The sequence below is a fragment of the Pseudorasbora parva genome, chromosome 1 (assembly GCF_024679245.1).
Source record: "Pseudorasbora parva isolate DD20220531a chromosome 1, ASM2467924v1, whole genome shotgun sequence".
Lineage (NCBI taxonomy): Eukaryota > Metazoa > Chordata > Actinopteri > Cypriniformes > Gobionidae > Pseudorasbora > Pseudorasbora parva.
In genome coordinates, this window is record NC_090172.1 from 18434966 (window position 1) to 18455735 (window position 20770).

General features: G+C 43.8%; 1 protein-coding gene across 1 annotated transcript in view; it reads right to left on the reverse strand.

Moving 5' to 3' along the window:
* Nucleotides 1–20770, reverse strand: part of LOC137058526 (collagen alpha-1(XXV) chain) — an 800473-nt gene that overhangs the window by 93876 nt on the left and 685827 nt on the right. The window contains exons 22-26 of the mRNA XM_067431845.1: nt 18877–18900; nt 9871–9915; nt 4272–4316; nt 4068–4148; nt 3873–3935 (exon numbers count right to left, since the gene is read on the reverse strand). Coding sequence (XP_067287946.1) covers nt 3873–3935; nt 4068–4148; nt 4272–4316; nt 9871–9915; nt 18877–18900 — 258 coding nt within the window. The remainder of the gene's footprint in view (nt 1–3872; nt 3936–4067; nt 4149–4271; nt 4317–9870; nt 9916–18876; nt 18901–20770) is intronic.

Here is a 20770-nt window from a genome sequence, read left to right on the forward strand (position 1 = left end):
GTAGCTGGTACCGTGGAAGAATACACATATGGGGTTGCCGTGAGGGAGCCGCTACATATGGAACCCAGCCTACAACCACGTTTCACAAGCATACGGGTGCAGGCCTGGCGTCAGACGGTCCGCAACGTCTGACACCGAAGGGGCGACGGAGGAGCTCGACAGGGTTAGCCGGTTTCCCGGGGAACACAACTGGAGACAATAGACGCACGTATCCGGCCCAGAGGGCGGGAGTGGCGTTTGCAAGCCGACACTTAGAACGGGCACTTAACACTCCTGACCTTCTTAATGGGGGTGAGGATGCGGGAAGATACCAGCTCCATACGGAGGCTATAGAATCTAGCGAACGTGTCGCCCAGCCCGCAGCTCTACATATGTCTGTCAGCGAGGCGCCTTGAGCCAGCGCCCAGGAAGAAGCAACACTCCTAGTGGAGTGTGCCCTTACACCGAACGGGCAAGGCACGTCTTGGGACTGATAAGCCAAGACTATAGCATCCACTATCCAGTGGGCTAACCTCTGCTTGGAGACAGCCTTTCCCTTCTGCTGGCCTCCGTAACAGACGAAGAGTTGCTCTGAAGTCCGAAAGCTTTGGGTCCGGTCGATGTAAGTGCGAAGAGCGCGGACCAGACACAGCAAAGCCAGGACTGGGTCTGCCTCCTCCGAAGGCAGCGCTTGCAGGTTCACTACCTGATCTCGAAAGGGAGTGGTAGGAACCTTGGGCACATATCCAGGCCGGGGTCTCAGGACAACGTGAGAGTCACCGGGCCCGAACTCTAGGCACGATTCGTTGACCGAAAGTGCATGCAGGTCCCCTACCCTCTTGATAGAGGCCAATGCGGTCAGGAGCACTGTCTTCATTGACAATATCTTAAGCTCACAAGACGCCAAAGGCTCGAAGGGAGGGCTCTGAAATGCTCTCAGCACTAGAGCTAAATCCCAAGAGGGTACCGAGGTAGGGCGAGGAGGATTTAATCTGAGGAACCTGACGATTAGGTCGTGCCTTCCCACGGACTTACCTTCTACTGCATCGTGGTATGCCGCTATTGCGGCGACATACACTTTGAGAGTGTAGGGAAACAGCCTTCGCTCCAACCCATCTTGCAGGAAGCAAAGAACGACACTAATTGAACACCTTCGGGGGTCTTCCCGGCGGGAACCGCACCACTCAACTAACAGGTTTCACTTCAGAGCATAGGCGCCTCGTAGAGGGGGCTCTAGCCGAAGCGATGGTATCTACGACAGCTTGTGGTAGTCCATCTAGAACCTCTAGAGGGGGGCAACGCAGCTGAATCTTCATCCTTCAATCCTCAGTTTATTAATACAATTACATAAATCTTACCTGTTTAATTTATGTATACTTACAAATATGAATCACATTAAGTTTATTAATTTGTTTATGTAAAAATAATCCAAATGCATTGAAAATTTATATGAAATTTAAATACATAAATCTAAATGCTTTTTGTTTCTTTTTTTTCTTTTAGTCTTCACATTTTTATGTAATACTTACAGGTTTTATATTTATATAAAATAAAATAAAAACAGTGCCTCCTCTAACCACGCCAAATTTTGAATTTCATAGTGTGCATAGTTTCATAATTCTCTGGTAATGGAAGCTGCCAGCGTTTTCCTGTAAAAATAACAGTTTTTCCCCATAATATTTATGGTAAAAAACGGCAGCTGTGGTTGCCAGAACTTTACCGTAAAAAATACGGCAGTGATGTTTTAGGTTTTACCTGTAAAAATAACAGTTTTTCCCCATAAAATTTACGGTAAAAAAACGGCAGCTGTGGTTTCCAGAACTTTACCGTAAAAAATACGGCAGTAACGTTTTAGGTTTTACGGGACAGCACCATATAATTTAAAGGTTTATAATGTAATAATTACAGTTAAAAACAATTTATTTTACAGGTCAAAACTGTATAATTTAAAGGTTTATACATTTTATTTCACAGTAAAACCTTAAACTTAGAGTTTTTCGAAGTGAAAAAGAACAGGTCATTGTGTAATTAACAGTGAAAAAATCCCCATGTGACACTTTAGATGCATTTTCATTGAATTAACTGTTTCTTCTTAGTTTTTGCTAATCACTTATGTACATTAAGGTTTTATTTTACATCTAATGTTGTTAAATTAATGTTTATTGCATTTTTAAAAAGCCATGTCTGTTACCATGATGGTGTTTGGTGTTTGGTGTTTGTGTGTGCACCTTCTATATATTAATATTGTCCCTCCAAAAGCAGCTTGTGATGAGCTTTGTTTCATCATGTGATTCTCATCACCACTGTAATTGGTGGCTGTCAATCTATATCAAAGGTACATAATAGATATTAGCATTTCAATAAGTTGGTAATTTAATATTATTTCAGTTAAATATTTTTTTACCTTAATTGTTTTATAGTGTACACATTATTATTACAACATAAACTTTCAAATTATATGGTTTTGAACTGTAAAAGTTGCAAAGTTTTTACCCATAATTACCACATTATAAACCTTTAAATTATATGCTGCAGTCCCATAAAATCTAAAACGTTACTGCTGTATTTTTTATGGTAAAGTTCTGGCAACCACAGTATTTAAGCAGCCTTATCTTATCTACATTATGCCTTTATTGTGAATGTGATTATAAACAGTATGCTTTGTGTTTTGTGTTGTGTTTGCCAGTGATTCTATGATTTTCATGGACCGGGAAATGACTGAACAGTTATGTGGGATATAATGAACAGTTGTATAATGAGACGCACATAATTCACCCTTGTTATTAAATATGGTTCTATTTACTGCTGAGAATTAACACAGTACTGTTCAGGGATTGTGGTCCCTTTAAGTTGTCTGATGTGCGTTGACGATTTTGATGTTTGTTAACACCCACTTGAGGGATTGTTGTTTTGTTGTTTTTTTTGGTGATTAAAACGAGACACTCGTGTGCTCAATGTGAGAAGTTCTTGCTTGTTATTCACTGCAATTTCCACACTGGTGACCCCGATTTTTGTCTGCTGGACGTATCCAGAGAAACGGCACTACCATGACCGCGAAGGCTGTCACTCTTAAACTCCACGAATTCTGGGAAACGTCAGCTTCGGCATGGTTCGCTCAGACCGAAGCGCAATTCACGTTGCCTGAGATCACCGCGGATACAACTAAATACTACCATGTTGTGTCTGCTCTCGGAAATACAACAGCATCCAGAGTGGTGAGTCTTCTTACAAATCCTCCAGAAACTGACAAGTATGCAGCACATTATTTTCAATATAAACTTTCAAATTATATGGTTTTGAACTGTAAAAGTTGCAACGTTTTTACCCATAATTACCACATTATAAACCTTTAAATTATATGCTGCTGTCCCATAAAATCTAAAACGTTACTGCTGTATTTTTTATGGTAAAGTTCTGGCAACCACAGTTGCCATTTTTTACCATAAATTTGATGGGTATTTTTTTTACAGTGTACAGTTTTGAATTGTAAAATAAACGGTTTTCAACCGTGATTATTACATTATAAACCTTTAAATTATTTGTTGTTTCCAATTATACAACAATTATATGTTGTTTCCCCTTAAAAACTAAAACGTTACTGCCATATTTTTTACGGTAAAATTCTGGGAACCACAGCTGCCGTTTTTTTACCGTAAATTTTACGGGGATTTGTTTACAGTGTGCCCATCATTTGCTGTACACTACAACAGTAGGTTCCAATATAAAATGGTTTGGAATCATACATGTAATTGATGAAAAAAACAATTTTTTACTCCCAGTCTATGACCTGACATCATCAAAACTGTCAAGACTAGTTCCCGTTGTCTACAGCTGTTACTGAGGTTGTGCATGAATTCACATTTTGGTTGGACACTATTTTTGGCTGCTCTTACAGAGGGTCCTTGAGGGCCAGCCAGGCCAGTGTCTCCTTTGTCTCCTTTCAGACCATTCACACCCTGCGGGCACATTACCCGAGACATGAGTTAGCTTACTTAAAGAATGTGACAAGTCATTAGGCCACTTCATGTTAAAACATTTTACATTTAATATCACAAGTTTCAACAAATCTCACGCTCTGATCATTTTACCTGTAAGCCAGGAAGACCCATTGATCCCTTTTCTCCTGATATTCCAGGGATACCCATATCACCTTTAGAACCTTTGTGACCCTATTAACATGTGTGGATTACATTAATTGTGATAAATTATTATATACAATATAGTAAAATTGTGCTTAGATGTGGGTCAGTTCACAGACAAAAAAGCTATAAAAATAAGAACATTCCTCTTACCCTTTCTCCATCCAGTCCAGGAAGTCCATGAACACCCTGATCACCCTGTGAAAAGCAGTAATATTTATCTGTAAAAAAGTGATCCACTGGAGCCAAGCTTGATGAGAACCCAAGTGAACTTTATTTACAAATATGAACAGATACAAAATAAACATGGACTAGACTTGACTTGACTTGAACAAACTTGGCTAGAAACATGAACAGACACTCACCAACACCGGGTCACATATTAGACAAAGACGCATGTCAAATATGAGGGCTTAATTACACAAGGACTAATGCTGCCTTCACGTGCTTTAGGAATAATCGTAAATACGAGTTTCTGAGGTAAAAATTGCACATGAATGCCCTCTGATGTCGTGTTTACCACTGGGAAGTTCGGAAATAATTTTGATACCCAATTTCCTGAGATGGGTGTGGCATAACCGTTAAAAATGGTGGATGGGAGGCGAATTTCTGCTGTGGCAGGACATTTTATTTGTTTTTTTTCTGCAACAATTTCATTGTCATTCCAGAATAGTGAGCTGACTATCTAGATAGTGTGGTAAAAGTAGCTATACAATAGGATCATTTATGGCTGAAAACTATTACCTATTTAGTTTTTAAGCAGCCTTATCTGATCTACATTATGCCTTTATTGTGAATGTGATTATAAACAGTATGCTTTTGTGTTTTGTGTTGTGTTTGCCAGTGATTCTATGATTTTCATGGACCGGGAAATGACTGAACAGTTATGTGGGATATAATGAACAGTTGGATAATGAGACGCACATAATTCACCCTTGTTATTAAATATGGTTCTTTTTACTGCTGAGAATTAACACAGTACTGTTAAGGGATTGTGGTCCCTTTAAGTTGTCTGATGTGCGTTGACGTTTTTGATGTTTGTTAACACCCACTTGAGGGATTGTTGTTTTGTTGTGTTTTTTTGGTGATTAAAACGAGACACTCGTGTGCTCAATGTGAGAAGTTCTTGCTTGTTATTCACTGCAATTTCCACACTGGTGACCCCGATTTTTGTCTGCTGGACGTATCCAGAGAAACGGCACTACTATGACCGTGAAGGCTGTCACTCTTAAACTCCCCGAATTCTGGGAAACGTCAGCTTCGGCATGGTTCGCTCAGACCGAAGCGCAATTCACGTTGCCTGAGATCACCGCGGATACAACTAAATACTACCATGTTGTGTCTGCTCTCGGAAATACAACAGCATCCAGAGTGGTGAGCCTTCTTACAAATCCTCCAGTAACTGACAAGTATGCAGCACTCAAAGCCCACTTATTGAAAACATTTGAATTGTCAGACGCTGAGAGAGCCAACAGGCTTTTCTCCCTTCAAGGACTGGGTGACAGCAAACCGTCCGAGCTCATGGATCGTATGCTGGATATTTTAGGTGAGCACAGACCCGATTTTCTTTTCACCCATCTTTTTCAGCGGCAGCTGCCTTCCCAAGTGAGAGCTGCTCTAGCTAACACCACAATTACTGAGTGTAGGAAATTAGCTGAGGAGGTTGATAAGAATGTCCCTGACTCGCCAGGAAAAAGTGAGTCCAGATTTTTTCCTGCGCACATCGCTTCTGCGACACAAGATGAGTCCACACTTATTGCTGCCACAATTCCTTGTCGACAACAGTTTTCTGGCTCTCAACAACCGTCAGGCTTATGTTTCTACCATGCGAAGTTCGGAACCAAGGCCAACAAATGTCGCAACCATGCAGTTTCGGCGGGTCGGGAAACGCCAGGGCCGGCGCTCAGTAGTGGCCATGAGCGTCGGCCGCGTAGACAGGCTGCTTTTTATCCGCGACAGCGTCTCTGGAAAACGTTTTCTGTGTGACACGGGAGCACAGAGGAGCGTCCTGCCTGCATCTCATTTAGACATGGTGACTGACAGCCATGGCCCAACTTTGGAAGCTGTATGGCACAAGGTACGTTGAATTGTGTTTTGGAGGACAGCATTTCGGCTGGGACTTTGTCACAGCTAAGGTCGCTTTTTCCCTCCTTGGGTCTGATTTTTTTGTGTGCGCATGGACTGTTGGTGGATGTTAAGAACAGCCGTTTGATTGACGCGGTCACATTTTGCTCATATACGTGCATGCTCAGCAGGGCTGACTCTATGCGACTGTCTAGCACGCTTTCAGTTTCTGATGATTTCCACAGTCTACTAGCCAGTTTCCCAGCCCTCACTCAGCCCATTTTCTCTGCATCAGCAGTGAAACACAGTGTGGAGCACCATCTAACCACCACTGGCCCACCCGTCTATGCCCGTGCTCGACGCCTCGACCAGACCAAGCTTGCTGTTGCAAAGGCAGAGTTTACAAACATGGAGCGCCTGGGAATAGTCCGCTGATCCGACAGCCCGTGGGCCTCACCCCTTCACATTGTCCCTAAACCTGGCAGTGGTTGGGGCCCATGTGGTGACTATAGGCGGCTTAATGAGGCAACAGCACCTGACCGATACCCAGTCCCCAACATACAGGATTTTTCAGCACACCTGGCTGGTATGGGGATATTTTCCAAGGTGGACCTCGTACAGGGATATCATCAGGTGCCGGTTCATCCACGGGACGTTCCCAAAACGGCAGTGATCACGTCGTTTGGTCTTTTTGAGTTCCTGCGCATGCCTTTCGGCCTTAAAAACGCTACCCAATCATTTCAACGCCTTATGGACTCTGTTTTGCGGGACCTGCCTTTCCTTTTTGTGTACTTGGACGACATCCTAGTAGCTAGCACGTCCAAGTCTCAGCACCTGGCTCACCTCCGAACCCTTTTTGAATGACTTAGCCAACATGGCCTCATTGTCAACCCAGCCAAGTGCCAGTTCGGTCTCTCCACCATTGATTTCCTTGGACACAGAGTCACTAAGGAAGGGGCAGTCCCTCTTCCATCAAAGGTGGAAGCAGCGACACAGTTCTCACGCCCGCTCACAGTCAAATCGCTGCAGCAAAGTTTATTTGGCACGGCCTTAAGAAGGATGTTAGAAACTGGGCTAACACTTATGTTGAGTGCCAATGGGCCAAAGCACACCACCACACTAAAGCCCCGCTAGAGTCGTTCCCAGTTCCAGAAAGACGTTTTGACCACGTAAATGTAGACCTGGTTGGTCCTTTGCCCTCATCTCATGGTTTCACACACCTGTTAACTATGGTGGATAGGACCACCCGCTGGCCTAAGGCTGTGCCACTGACACTGACGGTGGCGTCAATCGACATGACACGTGCATTCATTGGCATCTGGGTTGCCCGTTTTGGCACATCTTCAGACATTTCCTATGACCGAGGAGTGCAGTTCACGTCTGAGCTTTGGCATGCTGTCGGTCAGAGCCTGGGAGTTTAACTCCACCGCACTACCCCGTATCACCCGCAGGCTAACGGACTGTGTGAATGCTTTCATAGGTCGATGAAGGCTGCTCTGCGTGCCAGCCTCAAAGACAGTAACTGGGTCAACAAGCTTCCGTGGGTGATGCTAGGCATCAGGACTGCGCCTAAAGAGGACCTTCATTCCTCATCTGCGGAGCTTGTTTATCGACAGCCGCTGCAGGTGCCAGGGGATTTTGTTTTCTAGCACCACAGTTCCTTGGTCTGCTACCCTCCAGCGGTCTACTTTACTGGACAAGGCAAGGCTTTTCTCACCCGTCCCTACTTCTCGGCATGGCCTCCCTTACTCACACATTCCTGCTGGACTTCAGGCAGCTGGCTATGTTTTCATTCGCCATGATGCTCACAGGGGTCCGCTACGCCCGCCATAAGAGGGCCCATTCCGGGTTCTGGAGACAGGGAACAAACATTTTGTGGTGGACAGGGGCAGTAAACCAGAGAGACTCTCTATTGACCGCCTTAAACCCGCTTACTTGGATGTGGACAGGCCTATTGACCTGGCTCAACCCCCTCGACGTGGACGGCCTCCTGTTTTGCCCCAGCCCCTTGTTTCCCCCCCTCCTAAGCTCCCCACACCCTATGCCCCACCTCCGGATGCAGAAGAGCGCTCCCGACCCCCTGTACAGCGCAGCCGTTGCGGCCGTTTGATACGCCCACCTCCCCGTTGACTTTCTGTTTGTTTTCTTCTTATGGTGAATTCTGGGGGGATGTGTGTAGTGAATGAGACGCACATAATTCACCCTTGTTATAAAATATGGTTCTATTTACTGCTAAGAATTAACACAGTACTGTTCAGGTATCATGGTCCCAATAAGTTTGTCTGATGCGCGTTGACGTTTTTGACAATGGTTAACACCCACTTGAGGGATTGTTGTTTTGTTGTGTTTTTTGGTGATTAAAACGAGACACTTGTGTCCTCCACGTGAGAAGCTGTTGCTTTTTATTCACAGCAAATTTCACAATAGTGTTTAAATAACATTTTCCCAAGACGCACAAAAGTATAAACATGGTGCCCTCCATTCTTTCCAACAACAAAGCACCTGAACACAACAAGCCCGTAATCACGACTTCTGAAGTGGGAAGTGGGAAACTTCCGATAGCACGTGAAGGCAGCATATTGGCTAACAAAACACACTTGTGAACAATCAAGACAATGAAACAATGCCAGGACTGAACTGAGAAACCATATGACTAAAACAACCAATGAGAACATAACACATGAGGACAAGGAAATCACATGACAATTGAGCACATGGCAGGATCACATGATAAAAAGGAACACATGACAAATCCAGCAACAGGACAAGGAGCATAAATACAAAGACATGAACACAAACAAAACCTAAAACCATTACATATCCCCCCATGGGCAGCTCCTGACACCCAACAAAACACTAGAAAACAAAAGTATAGGAGGGCGGTCTTTGGGGAGGGATGGCGGGCCAGAGCTGTGTAGGGGGATAGGATATGGACCCAGAAATGGTATTGACGTGCTTGGGAGCATGGGTGGAGCTAGGCCGTGGAGCATGGGTGGACCTGGTAATTCAGAAATCCAAGGCGCCCTAGGAAGATCAAGGGACCATGGTGGTGCAGAAAGTTCAGGGGACCATGGCAGTGCAGGAAGTTCAAGGAACCATGGATGTGCAGCCTCCATGTCCTTATCCAGGTACCTACTTGGGCGGAGCTATGCGTTCATGACCCTAAGCAGATCTTGAATCCTGATCAGGGGCTCTGGTTACGGGCTGCAGACCTCTCTGGACTCTGTCTGGATGAGGACAGGAGACGTTGCTAGACTATATACGTGGACAGAAGACATCGCTGGACTCTGGATGTGGACAGGCACTTTGGGACTGTGGGGCTCCTCGTCCACCAAACCCACAGTAAATGAGGAACCACTCAACAGCAGGGAAAAGTCAATATATTGCATCAGGTAAAAGTGAATTTTTCTCCCTGGTAGTCCAGAGCACAAAGGCTCATTTAACCCAAATCTAAAAATGTCTTTAAAACCTACCCATGAGGGCAAGGAAATCACATGACAATAGAGCACAAGGCAGAATCACATGACAAACAGGAACACATGACAAAAACAGGAATAGGACAAGGAGCATAAATACAAAGACATGAACACAAACAAAACAAAAACATTACATTATGTAAGGACTGAAACTAACTGCAGCTACATTGTGACCTTTGCCTTGACCTATTGTAAATAGATTATGTGTTTACCTTAATTCCCTTTGGTCCAACTGGCCCAGGAGGTCCAGGGGGACCCTATATCAAAAAAAGGAAATAAAAAAATGACAATATAATAAATTATGATATATATATATATATATATATATATATACTTTTGGGAGCCTCTATCAGCTTCTAGATATAGAAAGCGGGCCAATGAACATTGGCGTGCGTAATTTGCATATCGCACCCCGCCTCGCTGCGCGGGTATGAAGCGGAAGTGATTGCCACGCACTGTTGTCTTTCACAGAGGAGCCGAACTAGTGGCTTGGCCTGCAGTGATGGTACAGCAACTGTGGCGACGGGACGTACGTCTCCGTTCCCTCCTTCAGGGAATGAGGGTTACCATACGTAACCGAGACGTTCCCTTTCAGTCGGTCACGACGTACGGGACGAATGGGGATCCCTATGGAAAACGCCACAGTTACTACCACTTCCAGCGCCCGGCCGGAGTTCCTCGGACCCCGTCTAAATGGGCGGAGAAATTCCTGCAGGGAGAGTCACACTGCCATCCCACAAGACCCAATTAGTGGACTATTGGATAATGCTGGGAAAGTGTGCCCCTGGGAGCCGCTGCGGAAGCCACACTACCCTGAAGGGGATGTTATGTGGAAATTACACGTATGGACTGGCCGTGGGCAGTAAAACATATGGAAGTCCCAGGGGTGGCCCGGTCGCTGTAGGGAGCCGTACCGTGGAGAATACACATATGGGACCGCCGTGGGGGTCACAACATATGGAACCCAGCCTAACACAAGTTCAACCAATGCATACGAGTGTTAGACCTGGCGTCAGACGCTCCGCCACGTCTGACTGCCGCGGGTTGCAGAGGACTCGGCAGGGTTCGCCGTACTGGGGAACTCATCTGGAGCATATAAGCGCACGTATTCCTTCCATGGGGAAGGGAGTGGCGCAGCAAGCCGACACTAGAACGGGCACTCCAGTGAGAAGTGAGTACACTGGAATCTCTACACATAGGCTATAGAATCTAGCAAACGTGTTGGGTGTCGCCCAGCCCGTAGCTCTACAAATATCTGTCAGCGAGGCACCACGAGCCAGCGCCCAGGACCCTCAATCAGGGAATAAAACCGTGTCTGGGGCGGGAAACAGGTCTATTGCAAGCCCGTTGTACGTGGCACCCCAGCAGGTGGATGAGCCATCCGTGGAGACAATCACATGCCTGGATACCTGTTCTATGGGCACCCCCGCCGGTAGAAATACAGGGTCCGACCACGGGCTGAAGGTCTGGTGGCACCTCGGTGTAACTAAGACACGGAGGGACCCGCTGTGCCACGCCCACCTCGGGACTCGGTCGTGTAGCCAGTTGTTGAAACGGTCTCATATGGAGTAATCCGAGCGGCGTGACCGCAGCTACGAATGCCATATGCCCCAGGAGCCTCTGAAATTGTTTCAGTGGGACCGCTGTCCTGCGTTTGAAAAAATTCATGCAGTTTGCTCTTCTACAAGTTGACATGAAGCCCCAACTGGCTGAGGTGCTTGAGCACCATGTCCCTATGTTCGCATAACTGCTCTCGCGACTGCGCTAGAATCAGCCAGTCTTCGAGGTAGTTGAGGATGCAAACACCAGGCTCTCTCATGGGAGCAATGGCTGCCTCCAAGACTTTCGTGAAGAAAGGCAGAGCCTGAAGGGTAGGACCTTGTACTGATATGCTCGTCCGTTGAACGCAAAGCGTAGAAACGTTCTGTGTCGAGGGAGAATCGAGACATGAAAGTACGTGTCCTTCAGGACGATCGCTGCAAACCAATCTTGAGGACGGATGCACCTGAAGATGCATTTCTGCGTTAGCATTCTGAACGGTAGCCTGTGAAGGGACCGGTTCAAGAATCGCAGATCCAAGATCGGCCGTAATCTGCCGCTTTTCTTGGGTACAATGAAGTACGGGCTGTAAAAGCCGGTCTTTATATTGGCTGGAGGGACCGGCTCGATCGCGTCCTTCGCCATTAGGACTGTGATCTCCGCCTGAAGCACCGGGGCACCCTCCTTCGACATAGAGGTGAAGTGAATGCCTCTGAACTTGGGGGGACGCTGGGCGAACTGAATCGCATAGCCGAGTCTGATGGTGCGGATGAACCAGCGGGACGGGCTGGTGAGCACTAGCCAGGCCCCCAGCGACTGAACCAGTGGGACCAACGGCACCATAGACGTACCCGCAGCGGGGCAGCGTAGCGGCATGCAGGGACTGCTTCCACTGAGAGGGCGCGGTATAGTGCAGAGGCTGCTGGCGATTGGGGAGGCGCCTGAGGGTGACAAGGCATGGGAGCGTCGAACACCGCCAAGCGCGCTCCCTGGGGCCAGTGGCGGGACAGATGTTATTGTCACAGGGGAACCCCCCTGGCCCTCCTCCGGGGGGAGGAAGTAGTGCTGCTGCCACTTCCTGTAGAGCAGACTCCTCCATCTCTGGGGGGCCCGTCTCAGGGTCTCTTTCGACGACGCTTGCCACCTGGCTTGGCGGGCTGGACATCCTTCCCGCAGTTTTCGTCGCCCGTAGGGCGAGGTCCGTCGCCGTCCGGAGCTCCCGGAGGAGCTCTGGGCCAGGACTACCCTCGTGCATGTCCATGAGTGCCTGTGCTTGGTACACCTGAACCAACACTATGGCATGCAGGGCGGACGCGGCCTGGCCACAGGACCTGTAGGCCTTCGCGGTCAGACCGGGAGAGAATCTACAGGCCCTGGACGGGTGCTTCGGGTCCCCGTGCCAGTTGGAAGCGGTCGCCGGACATAGTTACATCCTGACGCCCGCTCCACCGGCGGGAGACCCTCATACCCCCTGGCCTGCCCGCCATCATGGTAGTGAGGAGGGAGGAGCCACCAGGTCGCCCGCGGCCGCTAAACGGTGCTTTCCATGACCTAGTCAGCTCCTCATGCACCTCCGGGAAGAAAGGCACCGGGGCGGGACGCTGAGAACCAGCGCGGCCTGCCCTGAGAAACCTAATGGGTAAGGGGACCTAATGGGTAGGGGGACTCTACCCTCCCAAAGCTAGGTGAGTCTCGACCTAAGCGCCGAGATATTCATGTTCCCGCAGTGAGAACTTCAGCGATCCAAAAACGCCGCCTCAGCATGCTCTAAGCCCATGCACGCGATACAGCACTTGTGACCGTTGGCGGGCGACAGGGAACGACCGCATCCAGAAACGCATGGGTGGACATCCTGAAAAGGACGGCCAGTCACCCGTGTAGCTCTTTGTGAGGAAATCTGCTCTTTTAGTGCTGAAGAACTCATGGATCGACCGCAGCAGAATAACAGGTTTTGTGTGCAGCCTGTTTCTGCTCTCACCAGAAAAGGAACGCGCCCACCAAACCAACTGTGTGTCGTGTGTGTGTGTAAGTGTAGTGCAATTTGCTCAGTTTCTCAGGTTTGCTGTTAAAACAGCAGCTCTCTCAGCAGCAGTGAGATCGCGTTCGCACTGTCTTGCGCCGTCTGGCCAACACAAGAGCGATTTCCCCCAGCACACGCTTTTTCTCTCTCTCTCTCTCTCTCTCTCTCTCTCTCTCTCTCTCTCTCTCTCTCTCTCTTCTACATAGAAGGCAGTGAGATGCTTCATCATCGCCGTTCGGCTCCGAAGTGAATGACAACAGTGCGTGGCGATCGCTTTTGCTTTATACCCGCGCAGCGGGGCAGGGTGCGATATGCAAAGCACGCACGCCAATGTTCATTGGCCCGTTTTCTATATCTCGAAGCTGATAGGGCTCCCAGAAGTGATCCCAATTCGTCGGTCACGACGTACGTCGTAGTGACCGGCTGAAAGGGAAATATATATATAATATTTTATTTAGACACCCATCCTAAAAATTTAATTCAGGTGTTCCAATCACTTCCATGTGTATAAAATCAAACACAAAGGCATGCAGCCTGCTTCTACAAACATTTGTGAAAGAATGGGTCACTCACAGGACCTCAGTGAATTCAAGTGTGGTACCGTGATAGGTTGCCACCTGTGCATTAAGTCAATTTATGTCATTTCCTTACTACTACATATTCCACGGTCAACTGTTAGTGGCATTATAATAAAGTAGAAGCAATTGGGAACAACAGCAACTCAGCCACGAAGTGGTAGGCCACGTAAAATCATTCAGCACAGGCTAAGGTGCACAGAAGTCGCCAACTTTCTGCAGAGTAAATAGCTAAATACCTTCAAACATGAAGTGGCCTTCAGATTAGCTCAAAAACAATGTGATGAGATCTTCATGAAATGGGTTTCCATTGCCAAACAGTTGCATCCAAGCCTTACACTCTCAGAAAAAAAAGGTACAGTGGAGGTACAATTTTGTTCCTTGGGGAACAAAATGTAAAACTGTACCTTTCAAAGTACACAATTGGTCCTTAGGGTATAGAAATATACCATTGTTTTACTCAGTTCGGTCCTAGTGAGCCGCTGTCCTGCAGAGTTTGGTTCCAACCCTGAAACACATCTATAGACGCTCTTATTGAGAATTAACAGGTTTAGCTTTTGATGTATTATTGAAAAGGTTTGGTCACCATTATGGTGATCAGTATTTGCTTTAGTTGGGCTGTTTGACTTGGAATTTTAAGTAAGTTTGTGGCTTTTGTTACAGTGTAAAAAAAAAACACAGCATTGTTAAAAACAAAAGAAGTCATAAACAAAATGTGTCATGAAGAATAATGTTTGACTACACTCATCACTGAATGAAAATAATAATAAAGAAAATTCACCAACAATACTTTCTTGCCACAGCTCAGGCATTCTAAATTTTGAATGGGGGGGGGGGGGGTTAGATGCACATATATCAAGAAGCAGCATATGAATCTTAACAATGGTGACATATATCAATGGTGGAAAAAAGAAGAACACTCTGAATACATATAGCTGAGGAAGGTCCTAGGCAGACTGAATCTACTTTGATCCTGGTTACATAGGAGATAAGTCGGTAACGCTTTAGATTACGGCCCGGAAAGTACTGCATAATTAAAGTGAATTTACAGCATAACTTTTGGTAATTATAGTCCTAACTAACTATAAAGTAAGTATGTGTAGGTATATGGGAACAATATGTAATATTGGGAGAATAAAGGGGTAACGATCAGGAAAATTAACAAATTATTTATATTGTAAGTATTTTTTATTAAGGGGTAATTATACTGTAAGTATTTTTTAATTAAGGGGTAATTATCCGTGTAGTTACGGGGTAAGTATGATTGTTTCAAGTTCAAAACCAGCCTGCTACTCAGTGAGGCATATTGTCTACTGTTGCTTCTGTCTATGATCCATTAGGACTCATCGTGCCTGTTCTGTTGTAAGCGTGGCAGTGGATGGGATGATCCTCTACCAGACGCACTCAATCTAAGGTGGGAGCGATGGAGACAAGATTTGAATGATCTGCGGAAAATAGATGTGCCACGAACATATGCACCATCTAGTTTTGGAAGAGCTATTCAAATTGAATTGCATTACTTTTCTGACGCTAGTGTCTATGGATATGGTCATTTACATTTACATTTATGCATTTGGCATGCATTTTTATCCAAAGCGACTTACATTGCATTCAAGGTACACATTTTTTACATTATTGTCAATTCTTGACAATTATGGTCAATGTTGATATTTGAGACTTAAAAATAAGGATGGAGATATTCACTGTGCACTAGTGATGGCGAAATCAAGAGTTGCACCTCTTAAGGTTACAACGATCCCCAGATTGGAGCTAGCTGCTGCCGTAGTTTATGTCAAAGTGAGTAGCTTACTTAATCAAGAACTGGATTATGTTGTGAATGACAAGACATTCTGGACTGATTCCAAAGTAGCATTAGGATACATAAGTAATGAGGCATGCAGATTTCACACATTTGTTGCAAATAGAGTACAAAGAATACATCTCAGTACAACTCCTCAGCAGTGGAAGTATATTCCAACGGAGGAAAACCCTGCTGATCATGCATCCAGGGGTTTGGCAGTGAAGGAGTTGCTTACCTCAAACTGGTTTTCGGGCCCAAAATTCTTGTGGGACAAAGAAATGGCTGTGTCAGAAAAGCACGTTCCTGGACTTCTTTTTGGAGATCCGGAGGTAAAGTCATGTTGTGTTTTAAATACTGAGTGTACAAGGAGTTGGAGCCTGGTTGATGGTCTTTCAAAGTTTTCTTCTTGGTCAAAGGCAACCAGAGCCGTAGCTCGACTTTTGAGAAGGGCCAAAAAAGTCAGGTCTAATCATCTCAGTACTGTATCAGAGTGACAAAAAGGCAGAACTTTGCATAATCAAATGTCTGCAATCCAGTTCCTACAAGGATGAGCTGAAGGAAATAATGGGTGGGAGAAGTGTCTCGTCTTGCAGCGCCTTGTACCCTCTTGACCCTTTTACGGATAAAGACGGTATGCTGAGGGTGGGAGGTAGACTTTGCCGTTCAACCTTTCCAGAATTATTATTGAAGCATCCAATAATAATTCCTAAGAATCATTATATCATGGAAATGATTGTTGCTCACTTTCATAACAAAGTTGCACACCAAGGGAAAGGATTTACTATAAATGAGGTTCGATCTAATGGCTTTTGGATCCCAAGAATCAACAGAATTGTAACATCTTGCATTAGGAGTTGTGTTATTTGTCGAAAGCACAGGCGACCTGTTGAAGAACAGAGAATGGCAGACTTCCCCTCAGAGAGAGTGGTTCCATCATCTCCGTTTACATATACTGGTATGGACTGTTTTGGCCCATTTCGTATTAAGCAGGGCAGAAGCATTCATAAAAGATACAGTCTTCTTTTTACTTGTTTTAGTTCCCGTGCCATAGACATCGAGATGCTTACTGACATGACCAAAAATTCGTGCATCAATGCTCTGCGTTGTTTTATTGCTGTGAGAGGTACTGTGCAACAGATAAGATCCGATCAAGGAAGTAAATTTGTTGGCGGAAAAAATGAGTTGAAGGAGATGGATGTAGAGAGAGTGACAACTAGCAGTCAGAGTCTAGCACCGATTACTCCGAATCATCTGCTCACGTTAAAAACGACTGCTGCTTTGCCTTCACCAGGAAACTTCGTCCGGGAGGATGTGTTTGCATGGAAGAGATGGAGACATGTGCAGTACCTAGCGGAACAATTTTGGAGTTGCTGGCGGAAAGAGTATCTTGCGAATATAGCCGCCCGGCAGAAGTGGAACATGACTAGGAGAAATCTTCAAGTTAATGATATTGTTATTATCTAGGAAGAGGAAGTGCCTAGAAACGAATGGAGGCTTGGCAGGATAAAGGATGTTTTTGTTAGCAGTGACGCGCTTGTGAGAAGGGCCAAGATTCTTCTAGGGGACTCAAAGCTTAACGCGAATGGCAAGCGTGTTAGTAAACCATCCATAATTGAAAGACCAGTGCAAAAACTTGTTTTATTAATGGAGGGACATTAGGATTTTTTTCATTGAAAGGTTTATCAGTGAGACATTGTAAGGTCAATAATTATTTTAATATTTCTAAACTATGTTTCTGAATTTTGACGTTTCTTTTGTGGTCATAAAAGAAAAAAAAGAGGAAAAAAATAGAAAGTATAAAAGAAAAAAAAGAGGACAAAGGGAAATTATTCGTGCTTGTACATTTGGTGTGATGTTTGCACTCGTATTTTGGTGGGAGTGTTAATAATTTGTTTTGTATTGTTTGTTTTATTTTCATTATTTTTTTATATTCATTTCAATGATTTATTTGTGTATTTTGTTTGGTATTTGTTTTCCAGTTTTTCTTTGGTGTCATTTGTCAGATAACGAAGGTCTTTTATTTTGACATCCTGTTAAGAGTCAAGGATGCGGATATATTGAGTGTTGTTCACACAGCTCATTATGGAAGGAGGCCTAGACGCATGAGGTCGTAGCATTATACGGTTACGGTGCAAGGAGTTTTAGCTTCTGGTTTAAGTGGAGAACAAGGTAAAGTCTTTGACTTCTTTATCTGTTATCCGTGTGTTTTGATTTGGTTTCTTTGTGTCAAGGTTGTTTGTTTGTAATATATTATGTTTTGGTATGTTTGAATTGAGTTTTTGTGTTGATGTATGTTTTTTTCATGGTTTAATAATTTGATGTTTTGGTTTGTACAAAGCTCTTACGGGGGTTGATTTCCCGATGCACGACGGCAAGGTTTGATCCTCAGTCAAAGATACAATCCATTATTAAGCCAGGGAGCTACAACAGGTGTACTACTTTTTCTTTTAAAAAATAATAATAAAAATGTTCAAAAGACATGGGATTCATCCTAACATCCATCAATGGAAATAACAAAAATAAAGAAGAGGAACAAGAAAAGAAAAGAAACAGAAAGGTACAAAAAGTGCCTCTTTCTGTCAGGATATTATCATTTGAAATGAATAGTTTTTTTTTTTTGTTGTTTTTTTTATGAATAAGTGTTCTAAATCTGTTTTGAATTAAGTTGTTTTTCAAATAAATATTAATGAGTGATATCAGATTGTGTCTGTTTTTTTTGTACTTACCCAGTAACTACATGAAACAAGAGGGGAACAAGAACCACTTTAATTTACAGCACGCACAGTCATACTTACTTACAAGAGGGGAACAAGAACAAGGGAACCGTGTACCCCTTAACTACACGGATAATTACTCCTTAATTGAAAAATACTTACAGCATAATTACCCCTTAATTAAAAAATACTTACAGTATAAATCATTTGTTATTTTTTCCTGATAGTACCCTTTTATTCCCTGAATATTACATATTATTTCCTTATACCTACACATACTTACTTTATAGTTACACTATAATTACCAAAAGTTATGCTGTAAATTCACATTAATTATGCAGTACTTTCTGGGCCGTAATCTAAAGCGTTACCTATAAGTCTTTATCTCAAGTCAGATAAAACAAGTGTTAATGAACACTTACACAGCAACACACAATGTTCTGTAAATAAGGCACTGATAAGAGCATTAGCAGAATTAGGGAAACAACATGTTTGCGGAAGTGCTGTTTTCATGCTGAGCAAAATGCAGCACTCATATATAATACACAGACAAAACAGAGGAGAATTACCGTAACTGTAATAGTAGTTATCTTCTGTAGGCAGTCAGGAAGAAGAGAAGGTAAAAGGTAAAAGATAAGATTACAGTTATGCACAACATCAACCTGTGTCATATTTCCTGTTTTTTGCCAATTCATTTACAAGTACCAATACCACTTCTTAAGATGATTATAATTTTGGGGTGTTTATCTAAATTATCATGCAGTCAATTTAGTTGGAACAATCAGACTGAATTACATGCAATTTTAAGTAAATCCTTACTATGTCATAATTATCCTCAATTATTAATTGAGCAGAAAAAAGTAAATACATTGCTTGCATGCTTAGCTGATGTACAATCTTGGATGTCTCATAATATTTTGCATCTAAATGAGTGTAAGACCAAAGTAATTGTCTTTGGGCCCTCAGTGGGAAAAGGAAATCTAAATCTAAATTGTGGTAAACTCATATCAGTTATATGCATTTTCAGTAGCCATTCCCAGGATATGGAATAGTCTTCCATTATCTGTGAGGTCTGCATCATCGATATATGAATTTAAATTGAAGTTAAGGCGGGCGTACACGGTGCCATTTTTGCTGTCGTACGAACTCGCAGACTATTTTTTTTTCTCGGGAGAAATTGCATGGACATCGTGGATGCTCGTATGGTCGTGGCTCGCACCGTGTGAGAGGAAATACGAGACGAGCCGAGCACATTAAGAGCACCTCCCGACCTTATGATAATTTTTAAACATGTTTAAAAAGTTCGGGGAGTCGGCCCGATTTTTACCAGCATATGGCTGTCCCCTATTGCCAAATCATGCACAAGCACGTCACATAGGCTCAATCTATGACTATTATTAGCTCAGTGGCTCAAACATACTGCGTTCACACACACACACACACACACACACACACACACACACACACACACACACACACACACACACTTTCTCTCTCTCACGTGCACTCTTCTCTCTCCCTCTGGTTGTTTCGGTTAAAAGGAATGGCTACTACTGTTCTCTGCTTTTCAACAAATCATTTGCACAATTTTTTCTTTATTTTTTGTATCTGAAGCTATAGCAGCAACATTGAAAGCTCCGGTGTCTGTGTTACACGAAAAGTCGTGTGATCACGGCTCGTGGTGCAAACTGTCGTGCCGTGTACCAGCTGATTTGATGCGATGATCAAATTAAATGACTCGTAGCATTTGCAATATCTCACGACCTTCCGAGTGTCCAAATTCGCACAGTGTACTCCCGCCTTTACAGTCTTACTTTTTAAATCTAGCATTCCATTCATTATAACTTATGGTTTCTTTTTAAGCTCAAATTTATTGATGTATTTTTTTTTATTTTCTTTATTATTATTATTATTATTATTATTATTATTATTATTATTATTATTAGTAGTAGTAGTAGTAGTAGTACAGCACAGTGGTCAACTATTTTGTGTTTATTTGTGCTTTATAAATAAATCAATTAAATGAAATAAGAAAATAAATCTTTTAACTTAAATTTGAAAACTTTAAATGTATTATTATCATAATTGAATCTATTGACACCAGCAGCATCCTCATAAACATTATGGAAAGGCACAAGATTAGTTTGTCATTATTTTCACTGATCCTCTCTATTAACCAAAGAACATACTAAATCCACTAATAATTTATCTTAAAAGGTCTTAATCTGTTTTTTTTAATATTCTCTTTCACATCAAACTCAATTTACTATGACTTACAAGAGTTCCTAAGGAATCAGTTCCCAAAAAATAACCAACAAACAGGAAATATTAACTAAGGTCAGGGAAAAGTTTTTGGTTACAATACAGTTCACTCTCCAGGCCATGATGATACTGTACCTCCGTTCTCTGACTTTTTGAAAAGCCACACAACATCACGTAACTAGGCTGAATACTAGTTGTACT